The sequence below is a fragment of the Monodelphis domestica genome, chromosome 2, assembly GCF_027887165.1.
Source record: "Monodelphis domestica isolate mMonDom1 chromosome 2, mMonDom1.pri, whole genome shotgun sequence".
NCBI classification, from domain to species: domain Eukaryota; kingdom Metazoa; phylum Chordata; class Mammalia; order Didelphimorphia; family Didelphidae; genus Monodelphis; species Monodelphis domestica.
The window spans coordinates 265,092,975-265,106,888 of record NC_077228.1 but is presented as its reverse complement, the minus strand read 5'-3'; the positions used below and the strand labels follow the sequence as shown (position 1 = coordinate 265,106,888).

Sequence of the window (13,914 nt, the reverse complement as noted above, 5' to 3'; positions counted from 1 at the left end):
TGCAGATGTGCCTGGCACCATCCACAACATGGCACCGATACCAGACAGCAGGAAAAGCAGCCAATGAGCTGGAAAAACCATCCCTGCTCTATAGGCAGGTCTAATGCAATATCCACACAAATGTACTTGTATGAAAGACAATACCTAGAGAAAAACATTGTTACTCACAAGCATTCTATTATGCCAGTATATGGGTATTTGTTGTAAGATCTAAGTTCATCATGTACCTGAAAACTTACCCTTTGAAGTATTTGTACAATATGTAACCTGCAATTATTTTAGTGGAATTGTTCCATGTTACCCAAATTTGATCAAATGAAAATCATACTATTGAAATATTGAAACAGTACAGTGAATACTGTCCAATTGTAACAAATTGTTGCTATCATCCAAAATGTATGTATAATATTTATCTTATAGGGTTCATTTTAAATTTGTAAGAACGAATTAGGTCTTCATTAGAATAGAATCAATCTTATTCAAGATGTTATTGGAAAAGCATTAAAGCTTTTAAAAAAAAAACGGGGTGGAAATGGTATTACTAACCATCTATCTCTCCTACACCCCAGAAGGAATATAAGCTAATATTATTAAATCACAATTCTCATGTAATGATAAATGTTGCATTGTATGTTGTACATGGATTGGGCTGAATATTGCCAGGAGATTAAGACTGTCAGGGACCCAACAGAATGATAATTTTGGGTCGAGGTTTTGTTTGTATGTTTACAGAGAATGAAAACACCTGGTCACCCACCAAGCACGTCATGCCATGAGGCACAGGACCAGGAAGAGAAGCAGACGAGTGAGTACCATCTATGATGCCAGCTGATTGCATACCAAGCAAGCGGCAAGAAACCATTATTGGTGACTATAAAAACCAAACACTGACATTACACTACTTTTAATGACATTTACTATTCTACTGAAGGACAATTATCATGCTGACATCCATTGGTCTTTTATAACTAAACCAACATCAAGCATGTCAACTTGTAAGGACTAAACCCCACTCATATATTTATGACACCAGATGGATCCCACACTCCAAAGACTTTATCATGGGATCTACATCGAAACAGCTATAATTGTTCAAACACTAATGTATATCTTTCATTTCGGATATCCGTTATATATGTCAAAAGGAAATTTATTTTGTATGCATTGTAAAACTCCTTGTATTGTAAAAAATTGGTCTATCAATAAGGGTATAGACATTGGTATGACTCTCCAAAGGACAGGAGATAGAAATTTTTCATTCATGAATACAAGAATTATGTTCAATGCAAGAGATGTTGAACAGGAATGTTTAATGCACAGATGGTCCTGATGTCACTCTTAAAAAAGGGATGAGATATCAGGCAAAATGCACTTTAGAAATTTTTAATTAGGAACCAAGGTTATTGAAAATTGATCATCTACATCTATTTGTAGATTATATTCCTGACAAAATCTATGTAGACATTATGTGCCAACTGCCATTGCTGTAGTTAAATGTTAACATCATTGTTGATCACTACTCCTAAAACTCCATCTTTTGGATTAATATCTTTATGGAAACTCTTTCTTGCTCTCTAACACCAGTCCCAGAATTCAGACGGCCGCTGGATTCGGGTTATATTAACTTCCACTTCAGGTACTGGAAGACGTTCTGGTACATGAAAGTAAAGCCTAGGTTGGACAATCTCTGTGGACGCGCAGTTTTTGAACCTCCTAGATGGAATAGGTTATTACACACATACATGGAGCAAGGGCAAAGTATACACTAAGTTTCTCCTTTTTGGAGTATGTATTGAAAATAAGAAAAATTTTGGCACTAATAAGCTTGTAGAAAAAGCACATTGAATATTATTCATTTACAACTAGGAAAAGTAAGTTACATCAAACTCTGTATGATCAAGTAACTGTAGAAATTGCTTCTACAGAGAAAGCAACTCAAGCTTCTATCACTCCAAACATTGGTTTGGTGGAATGAATTTTGCAAACATCGGTTATGTTATATTCTTGGTTATTATATTGATTAATTCATTTATAGCAGAGATTTAAATAAGGCTCATATAAGAAATATGCAGCCAGAATGTACAAAGTCATTTCATTAGCTTCATTTTTATTATGTCTTCAACAAATCAAAATGTTATATTTATGGCAAAATTGATATTTGTATTAATGTTTGCACTACTGTTTGAAAAATGTAAAAGATGCTAATATCTTTGGTATGCTATTAAAAAAAAAGGGGGATAAGACAGAAAGTATTTTTAAGAACATTTCATACCATTTTTATATCATTTTAATCCTTTTGAGCAATTTTGATTTGATGCTCTCACTTTATTTTCTCTGAATATTTTGATTATACTATGTTGTTTTCATTTTTCTCTTATATTTTGAAAAATATTTCAAGTACTTTTAACACTCTAATCCTGAGCAATGAAGGTGCCAATATTTCTCTTGAAATGTACCCAACAGCATCAGATTACAAGAATGTGACAGCAATTGTTAAAGTTGCAGGTGACTATCCTGGGAAACCATCACTGATGCATAAAAAGGGAATGCAGAGGACACCTCAATGGGCCGGATAGCCAAAGCCACACACACAGGCATATATTCCATAAGAGATGGATATATGTGGGCTACTGAAGTTGGAGGTCCTGGGACACGGTGCTTGACACCCTCATTCACAGGTGGCTCAGGTATCAAAGTCCAACCATATTGCCATGTGGCAGGCATCTAGGCGGCTATATCCCTAAAATGTATAATCAGTACAAGGGAGAAAAAGGAAATTCCCCTTCATATCCAGATGCAGTCATCTTTTATCTTGCTACAAAAGCACTGGCAACTTCTTGTAATCCTAACTGTATGTGGGTGATAATCTAATGCACCTGTCCTATCTTCTATGGGACTACTACCTCAATAATTCAGGACAATAAGAGTGAAAACTATTTTCTCATTACTTTTGTCATTATTTTTAATCGTTTATGAAAATTTTTATCTTTGATTTTGATTGTTTAGTATTAAGAACACATTTTACCTTTGCAATAATCTTTATGAGCAAAGAGGAAGATTTTATTATTGTTGATAATCACACTTACTTTTTTCAGCCAAGGTTTTGGCAATATTTATTGAATATCTATTTTTAATCACTTGAAGCATCAATTGGTGATGCTACATGATTTTTATAATTTTGATTTTGTTCACATTTCTATATCAACCACCTTTCATTTAAAAAAAAAAAAAGGGGGGATATGTAGCATCCCAAGCATATTCACATCTATGAAATATAGATGACTGTATTACTACTGTGTCTCCAAGCATGAGGCTTTACCGATAAGCTTTGTGAAGGTAACCTTGACCTGATCACGAGACCTATTGCCCAACACAAGTCCATTAACATGTTCGGAGACTTGCCCGGGAAAGTGTGGTTATGTCCTACACGCCCAAAAGGTGTTCCCTCCACCTTGCCACCCAATCTTTGTGATGTGGTTACTAGGTCCTTGGGAGTACCGCCCAAGCAGGACATGAATAAATTCAGAGGCAATCCCATGAACTTCCTCTTGGCCTTTCTCCCTTCCATGGAGCTCCACTGGGCTCCTCAATGACTATGTCTCTCTCTTCTTGACCTTCTCCTTCCCCGAGGCTGGAACCATCTCGGCCTGCATTCTCTATCTTAATCTCCTCAAACACCTTGTATTCCATTATCCTCATTTTCCGCCTTAAGGAAAATCGTAGGGGTTGCCTGCCCTATCCAATCACTGATTTGTCCCTGTCTTTCATTTCCACCCTGGTTCTCGGTTCCTACCTCTCCTCGGGTCCCATCACAAAGGTGAGCCCCTTCCCTTGTGGGACCCTGCTGGTCAGGGAAGTCCATTAAGGAAAACCCCACATATTCCAAGGCAGAAGAGTGACAAGGGCTAGGCAATGGGATTTAAGTGACTAGTCCAGGGTCACAATCTAGGAAGTGTTTGAGGTCAGATTCAATCCCAAGACCCAAGATCTCAAGTGAGCCACCTCCTAAAGTTGTTAACAAAATAGGTGCTGGATTTTGTCAAAAGCTGTTTCATAATCTATAGATAAAAGCTTGTGCAGTTTTTATTATTTATGTTATTTACATGGTTTATTATATTTATAGTCTTCCTCATGTTAAACCAATTCTGTATTCTTCATACAAATCTAACCTGCTTACATTGTATAATCCTTTATATGTTATTTTAGATATTTATTAATATTTTTATTTAACATTTTTGCACCAATGCTCATTAGAGATATTCACTTATAGTTTTCTTTCTCTGCTTGTCTTTCCCTGGTTTTACTATGAAGATATTTATAGACTAGAAAGAGATTGGAAAGTTTTCCTATGATTTTGAATAGTTTATGTAATATTAGAATTAATTGTTCTTTGAATTTTTAAACCCTTAATTACTGTGTTAGTATCAATTTTAAGACAGAAGAGTGGCAAGAACTACACAATTGGAGTTAAATGATTTGCTTAGGGTCATACAGCTAGGAAGTGTCTAAAGACAAATTTGAACCCAGGTCCTCCTGACTCCAGACCTGGTGCTCTATCCACTATGCTACCTAGCTGCCTCTGCTCTTTGAATTTTTGATAGGATTCATTTGTGAATCTATCTGGTCCAAGGAATTTTTTTGAAATTTTATTTATGGGTTATTTAAATTTTCATATTTTTTTCTAATCTGAGTATGTTACATTTTGGTAACTATGAGTTCATAAACTCTGTTTTCAATATTGTTAGAATATGATTATGTAGAATAATTAATGATAATTCTTTTCTCTTCAATTATTACCACATCCCTCCATTTTTGATAGAAACAACTTGGTTTTCTTCACTTTTGAAAAACTTTTAAAGCTGAATGTTTATTTATTGTTATTATTTAAAAATTAAATATTCTTTCTTTCAGTTTTGTTAACCACTTTAAATTTCAGGAGTTCCACATTGTAAATTTTGGATCCATTATTATTTAATATTTAAAATGAAATGCCAAAGTAATTGATATTTTTGTTCTTTTGTTGATGAAAACTTTAAGAGATATAAATATAATTTCCACTTTCATCTAGCTTTTATTTTCTCTGCTAAATTTTATGTTCTTTCAGTTTTTTCTTTGATAAAATTTCTTATTTTTATAATTTATTTGACTCATTTTCTGCTTATAATTAATATATATAGACTCTACTTTTTTGATCTATTTAAAATATTTTATTTTTATCAATTACTTGAAAAAACAATTTTTAACCTTTATTTTTTATGTTTGAGCCAAATTCTCACCTTTTTTTCTCCTCCTTATGATGGCAAGTAATCAGTATTTGTAATAGTGTAAAACATTTTCATATACTAACTTTTTTTGTGTGTAAAAGAAAATCTGAACAAACAAAATAAAAAAAGAAGAAATAAAGTGAAGTATAATAAATCTCAGGCTGCATTCATACTCCCTCAGTTCTTTCTCTGGAGACAGATCATGTTTTTATTTTATCATGAGTCTTTGAGGATTGTATTTATGATGAACATTTCTGAATGGCTTAGAATAGCCATTCAGAAATGTTCATAAATACTTATTATATTGCTATGTACAGTGGTTCTGCTCATTTCACTTTGCATCAGTTCATGTAGATCTTTCAAGGTTTTTCTGAGATCATCCTTCTCATTTCTTATAATATGGAAGTATTTCATTACAATATATGCCAACTTGTTCAACCATTTTCCAATTGATGGACATGCCTTCAGTTTCTGAATCTTTGCCACTACAAAAATGGCTGCTATAAATTTTGCTGTATGAACAGATCCCTTTCCTTTTAAAAAATCTCTTTAGGATAGAGACCTAGCAGTGGTATTGCTGGATCAAAGGCAATGCATAGTTTAAAAGTCCTTTGGGCATAGTTCTAAATTGCTATGCAGAGTGGTTGGATGAGTTCACAACTCCACCAGCAGTGTAATAAAGTCACAATTTCCCCACATGCCCTCAAACATCTATTATTTTTCTTTTCTGTCATATTAGCCAATATGACAGGTATGAGGTGGTACTTCAAAGTTGTTTTAATTTTTATTTCTCTAATCAACAATGATTTAGAAAATTTTTCATCTGAAAACTGCCTGTTCATATCCTTTTGACCATCTATTAATTGGAGAATGATTTGTACTTTTATTAATTTGGTTTGGCTCTCCATATGAGGAATAAGACCTTAATTAGAGATACTTGCTGCAAAATTTTCCCCCAGCCTTTTCCTTTTCTTCTAATCTTGGTTGCATTGGTTTTGTTTGTGCAAAACCTTTTTAGTTTAATATAATCAGTTAACTTTTATATACTATAATACTTTCTATCTCTTATTTGGTCATAAATTACTTCCTTGTCCATGGATTTGAAAAGTAGACTATTCTATGCTCCTCTAATTTGCTAATGTTTATGTTTCAGTCATGTATCTACTTTGCCCTTGTAAATCTTGAAACCACTCTCAGACTTGTGAATGTTAAAAATTTTCCCCATTGGGGAATTCTTAATTGGAACAAATTCCCTACTGAGAAACATTCCCCATTTTGATGTGAGAACTCGCCAGGATCAGAAATGGGAGGACCTCTATTCCACCCGTACTTAAGAATGCTTTAGGGCAAAAAACTCCTTGCTAAACAAAGAAAGTACTTGGATCCATGCTTATGGTGGGGCAAGGAGTTCTTTGAGCCAGACCTGTTTTTAGAATTGATGCAATGGGATGCTAGGTACCTAAAAGGGTTGGGCAAGTTTTCTCTTGATGAGATTAGTTGACTCAGCTGTATTTTCTCTCGTTCAGACTTACTGAGGAGATTGGTCGATTTAGCAGGAATTTAGATGGGTAGTCCTTTGGGAAGCATCTACAGTGATTGGTAGATGTAGGGACTTAGCAGAGGTGACATGGGAGAAAAACCCCTATATAAGAAAAAGCAGAATCTCTTGAAGATATATCCTTTTGGAGGAATTCCTTTTGGAGGATCTCTGATGAGGATCGCTTGGGAAGAATCTCTTGAGAGAGGCTCTGGAGAAGGGAAGCTCTTGGAGGACAATCTCTAAGGAGGTCTTGCTGGAGCTCCTCTAAGGGGACTCTGTCCCTCTGGAGGCTCTGGAGAGAGGCCCTTTGGAACAGTCTCTGGCTGGAAGGCTCTCTGGTAAAGTCAGCTGAGATGGAGCTGGCCTGGTGTCACTAGAATCCTTGTTTAGGCAGACCTTGTGGTGAGTGTTAAAAGACTAACTGACTGATTCTCTCTCTTAAGACTCAGGTCTAGGCCATATTGGCTTGAGGCCCTTCATAATTATTCCTTTCCTACTCTTTCTCTCTTTCTCTAATTCCTCATTATATTATTAATTAAAATCTCTATAAAACCCAGTTGACTTGGGTATTTGAATAATTGGGAATATTTCCCTGGTGACCACCTTATATTTGATTTAAAAACCAAGACACTGTAGTGAAACATATTTTTCTGCGGTCAAATTTACTCACCCTCTCTTATATTTATCACAATTTATATCTTCCACCATTTTAACTCACTACAGTTTATGGGCTTCACTATTTTAAATCTCACAACCTTTTCTTGTTATTATATATGCTGTAAGAGGTTAATATATACCCAGTCTCTAGCATACTTTTTTCCAGCTTTCCCAGCTGTTTTTGTCAAATAACAATTTTTTTGTCCCCAAAGTTTGGATGTTTTGGTTAATCAAACATTAAATAAGTGGTCATTTGCCAATATGTGTCATATAGCTAATCTATTCTGCTGATCTACCACTCTATTTCTTAGCCAGCATCAGATTGTTTTGATGATTATGGTGTTGTAATACAATTTGAGATCTGATATTCCTAGATCACCTCCTTTCACTTTTTTTTTTATAGATTCCCATATTCTTGATATTTTATCCTTCCAGATGAATTTTATAATTTTTTATAGCTCTGTAAGATGATTTTTGGGCAATATGGTTGATACGGCACAGAATAAATAGATTAATTTAGGTCAGATTGTATTCACTTTTTAATTTTATATTTAAGATAATTTTATTGAACGTAATTTTTATGGCATGATAACCAGTAAATAATGGGGTTTTAAAAAGTATTTTTGATTTTCTGCTTTTTTTGGGAGCAGTCTACATACACAAACATGTGGTCAATTTTGTAAAGGTGTATATCAGAACATTGAAAAAGTCTGAAAACATGTACAAAGTGTAATAACTGTGGACCTCCCATTACTAGAAAAGTGTGGTTTAGGGGTATCCTCTCAAATCTCTTCAGGTCATGAACTTAATAATATTACTACAATCATCTTCACATGCGTGTAGTTGTCCTTTTCATTTACATTGTTGCAGTTAGTATGTATCAGTCTATGTTGAGCTTTTTATGCTTCTCTGTATTCATCACATCCATCATGTTTATAGTTTAGTAGTACATAAATTCCTTTCTATTCCCATTCAGTAATTTCCAGATATTCGCCATATTTAATTTTTTAAGGTTCTATTTTTGCCATCAATATCTATCTTGTTTATCATTTGGGCAAATTTGTTTATTTCTGAAAAGCATACATTAAGTCCTTTCACTATTAATATTTTAAAATTAAATTTTACTCAACTTGATTAACTTTTCATTTCAATATTTACCTTCTTTACTATAAATTAGGTGTCTATGTATTAAGTAATAATACTGACTAATTATCTTTGGTGCCTATAAGCATATTTTAATTTTCCTCCTAATATATTGTCTATATTTACTGTGGTTCAATTTGAAATCATAATTACTGACTTTGCTTTTTTTGAGTGCAACTGAATCTTAATAAATTTTGCTTTGTCCTTTCTACTTAACTATTTGTAAATCTTGTGTTTTAAATGAATTTATTGTACACTATAAATTTATGGGTTCTGTTTTTGGATTTATTCTGTTATCCTCCTCCATTTTATAGTTGAATCCAACTCATTTATGTTCAGAATTATAACCTTAAAATATGTAGTTCTCTCTCTCTGGCCCTTTTCTACTTTTTCTTCTTTTTGTTCTTACTTCCTTTCCTGAAAATAAGAAAGTGGAAAAAGGAAGATAGTTTACTTGTCTTTTATACTTGAATTCATTCTTTTTGCTGTTTAGAGTGTTTTTGAAGTTGCCCTAGGAACTTTGGATTTTGGCTATGGAATTATTCAGTGTTTTAATTTTAGGATTTTTTCCCAGGAGATTACTGGTGAATTGGTCTTAAATAAGTGATCTATAAATGAAACAGCCTGTTTCCTGTCTGATGTAGCTATTCTCTTCCTCCTTGTCCTACATTTTAAGTTTTTCTTTTCTTTTAGCCTCCTCTGTGCTCTTCTCTCCAACATTTGATTTTGTTTTGCTTATGATTATTCCATGAACTATCCTCTTCCTCAAAAGCCCCTTTCTTCCTAAGTTAATATTGTAATTTTTATTTGTCCCAGCCTGTTCACGAACAATTAATTTCTTTCTACTCATTAAAATCTGACTTTATTTGTGTAAAGAATATTTAATAATTGTGTTCATACAGTCCCTGTATATGTCTTGTCAGTAGACTTACAAGTGCTTTATACTTTCTATATCTGTGGAAATTAAATTCCTTTATTTCTTCTTGCTAGATTTTGTTGGTAATAATAAAAAATTACTGATGATTTATGTGAGTTTATTTTATATCCTGCAACTGTGTTGACATTGTTCATTGTTTCATCTAGTTTCTAGTTCTTTAGGATTATTTAATTTACAATTAATTTTGATCATAACTTTTATTGCATCATCTCTAAAAGATGTATTACAAACATTTCTGCTCTTCTCCATTTGATTGTGAGGTTTTTATACTGAAATTACATATGATAATTTTTGTAAATATGCCACATACAGTTAAGAAATATGTATACTTCTTTCTGCAGGATATTAAAAATGTCTTAGTGATATTTTAAGTGAAGGTCAAATGTTTCCACTTTTGCCTTCCTTCTTATTTTTATAGACTTCCACTTGTATTCCCTAATCATGTAAAACTATTTTCCTTGTCCTCCCTCCTACCACTCCACCTAACATATTCCTCTTCCCTTCTCTTTTTTAAAAAATAAGCATTTATTCATGTTTTCTATCTTCTACACCATAATGGTCATCTCCAATATCTCTCCTATCCCAGAGAGCCAAACCACATAACTAATAGTGTGTTTTAAAGGAAGAGGAAAAAGAAAAAAAATCAACATAATCAAAACATTGAAAAAGTCTGAAAACATGTACAAAGTGTAATAACTGTGGACCTCCCATTACTAGAAAAGTGTGGTTAGGGGTATCCTCTCAAATCTCTTCAGGTCACGAACTTAATAATATTACTACATTCATCTTCACATGTGTGTAGTTGTCCTTTCCATTTACATTGTTGTAGTTAGTATGCATCATGAGCTTTTTATGCTTCTCTGTATTCATCACATCCATCATTCTTACAACCCAGTAATATTCCATTATATTAATGTACCACAATTTATTTATCCATTCCTCAATCAAAGGGCATCTACTTTGTTTCAATTATTTGGTATCACAAAAAGTACTATTATAAATATTTTGGAGTTTATGGTAGTTTTTTTCCTGTCAATGTTTTCTTTGAGGTGTAAGACCAGTAATGGAATTTATGGGTCAAGGAGCATGAACATTTCTGCACTTTATTCACACAATTCCAAATGATTGCCCCAATTTATAATCCCATCAACAATGTGCTAGTATGTCTATTATCTCACAAGCTTTACAAAATTGATTATTGGCATTTTTGTCATTTTTACCAATTTGCATGATGTGAAATGAAGCCTCAGGGATGTTTTGACTTTCATTTCTCTTATTATGTCAGTTTTAGAATTCTTTCAAGTAGTTGTGAATATTTTGTAATTCTTTTATTTAAGCCCTTACCTTTTGTCTTAGAATTAGTACAGTGTATTGGTTCTACAGCAGAAGAGTAGTAAAGGCTAGACATTGGGAGTTAAGTGACTTGTCCAGGGTCACACAGTTAGGAAGGTAATTCTTCTTTTGAGAACTGTTTATTCATATCATTTAACCACTTACCTGGGGAATGGCCATTTTATCTATGTATATAGTTATAATATTCATATATACACATAAATATGCACATGTATCTAATATGCATAAATGTATTTATTTACATTAATTGCTCATATATCTTGGATTCCAAACCCTTAACAGAGAAATTCTAGATTTCCCTCCATTTGACTGCATCCCATCTTATCCTAGGAGCATTAATTTTGTCTGTGCAGAAAGTTTTCACTTCATGTAATCAAAGTTATTTTATCTTTTGTAATTGCCTCTACCCCTTATTTAATTAAGAATATGTCTCCTATGTATGCACACAACGTCTATCTCTCTTTTTCTCTTTACTTTGACCTAGATTGGGAATATGACTCAATGTGATTATTTTTTGAATTTTCTGCTCATGACTCAAAATGTTGCATTCTCTAGATCTTTGCAGAGGAGTTGTGCTGATGAGCAAGATTATCCTTCCTACTACTAATATTAAAGCTCTGAAGAGGCATATTTTGATTCACTTTGATAGAATACTCTAATCCTTCATTCACATGTAACTCTTTTTATTTGCTCAATTGTATTTGTAGGTTTGCCTTTCTAGATTTCTCTAGATTCCTTCCTTTGAATTTTAGAATTTTTATTCATCAGAAATGTTTTAAAGCTCTCTATTTTATCAAAGATCCATTCCCCCCATTTAAAGTTATTCTAAGTTTTCCAGAGAAAGTTGTTCTTGGTTATAAACATTTGTTTATCTTGTGGAGTACTATATTACATGATTTCTTTTCCTTATAATAGTAATTGCCAAATCTTCTATAATTGTAATTGTGGTTCCTTGGTATTTGAACTATTTCCTTTTGCCTAATTTCTGTATTTTGTCTTGGCCAAGGAAGTTCTGATGTTTGGTTATGACATTCTTGGGCATTATTTGCAGTTAAAAAAATAAATCATAGAATGAATCATACTATTTTCACTTTGCCCACTGGTTCCAGAAAGCCTGAGTCAATTTTCTCTACCAATCAAGTCTCAAAAATTTCAAGTTCTCACAAAGGAAAAAAAGGAATCTATCCTGCATAGAGAATGGCCTTAAGAAAAGCCAACCCCGACTTCTTGCCAAGGATTTAGAAAATGTTGCCTTTTGGGACTTTCTAAATCCTCTAACATTTTATTTCACATTTTACCATTGATGAAACTGATCCCTTTCAGGGCAGGGGTAAAACAACCTGTCTCTTTACAGCTCTGAGAAACACTGTGAACATTTTTCTTCCTTCAGAAAACTGGCCTCTATGCACCATCTTCCAGGAGATTTTTGTGTTGTGTATAGTTTATGGGGACATGTTCTATCAAACATCTTGAGTTTTACAAGAAGAATTTTGTTGAAAAAGCTGGGAATTTAATTTCAATGAACAATTCTGATAGAGAATAAGTGAAGATCTAGAAGAATGCTATCACCTTTGGCAATGAATTTAAATATCTATTCTTTTAGCTTTTGTGCAATCCCAATTTTTCATTACTATGGATAATTAGAGTAGACTAAATCCATAGTTATTAAGTTTCCAGGCTTATAGGATGATGGCCTTGGATTTGAGCAGCTATGATCCTCAGGGCATCCTTGACATCCTTGTTTCGAAGTGTATAGATGAGTGGGTTGAGAAGTGGTGTGATGACTGAATAGAAGATGGCAACTACCTTATTGATACTTGACTCATACTTTACAGCTGGACGGACATACATGAAGATGAGTGTCCCAAAATAGATGGTGACTACAGAGAGATGAGCTGTGCAGGTGGAGAAGGCTTTGCCACGAGCAGTAGCTGAAGCCATGGCCAGGATGGTAGCCAGGATTTGGGCATAGGACAATAGGGTGAATAATAGGGCACCTAGAATGATGACAGTACTGAAGGCATAGCCTACTGCCTGTATAGCATATGTGTCAGTGCAGGAGAGGCGAAATATTTGATCTGCATCACAGAAGAAGTGGTTGATCTGGTTGGGCGTACAAAAAGAGATCTGTGTAAGGAGGAATGAGGGGAACATGGGGCAGAGAAAACCCAAGGACCAGCATATCCAAGCTAGCATCTTGCATGTCTTGGGGCTGAGTAATAGTGTATAATGGAGTGGTCGGCAGATGGCAACATAGCGGTCAAAAGCCATGGTGGTTAGGATGAAAAGTTCAGTTGCTGCCAAAGAGAAGAAGAAGTAATATTGGGCAATGCAGCTGGGGACTGAGATGACACCTCTGGTACTGATGAAGTTGGCCAACATCTTAGGCACAGTGACTGTGGTATACCATATCTCCACTAGTGAGAGGTTGCCAATGAAGAAATACATAGGTGTATGGAGGCGCTCATCCAGCACCACAAGGAGCAAGATGAGGGTATTTGCTGCTAAGGACAGGAGGTATATCAGTAGGAAGAGGATGAAGAAGAGCATCTGGATCTGTGGAGAGTTGGAGAACTTCAAGAAGACAAATTCATTAACAAGGGTGTGATTGGCTTTCTCCATGCTCTGTCCTGGCTGACCAATCTGTATAAGATTGGAAGAAAGTATACTGGAACTCCCCTGGTAGCCTAATTTATGAGGCTACTTCTTAATGACTTCCCCTTCCTCTTCCTCCTCCCTGGAAATCCTGCTTAATGACACATTTGTATTCTGACTTTTTGCCCAACATTTATTTTCTCTAAACCAGCTCCAATTTTCTGCAGTAGTCATTCCCTATCCCCATTGCCAGTTTTTCAAATAGACATCTGCCACTCTAGTCATTAAGGAATCTCTTCTTGTAGGAAGAATTCTGGATTGATTAGTAAATAAAATCAAGCATCAATGGCTCTATATAAGATGGATGTATAGACTTCTTTTGGATATTATCTCAATTTCTGAAAAGTGCTTACTATTAGGTATTG

The 13,914-nt window shown here is 34.2% G+C and overlaps 1 protein-coding gene across 1 annotated transcript; it reads right to left on the bottom strand.

The window, feature by feature from the left end:
* Nucleotides 1-12,559: 12,559 nt before the first annotated feature.
* On the bottom strand, nucleotides 12,560-13,516 carry LOC100023445 (olfactory receptor 6Q1-like). The gene has a single exon (XM_001374950.2). It carries the CDS (start codon nucleotides 13,514-13,516, stop codon nucleotides 12,560-12,562), a length of 957 nt encoding a protein of 318 aa, XP_001374987.2.
* Nucleotides 13,517-13,914: the final 398 nt, after the last annotated feature.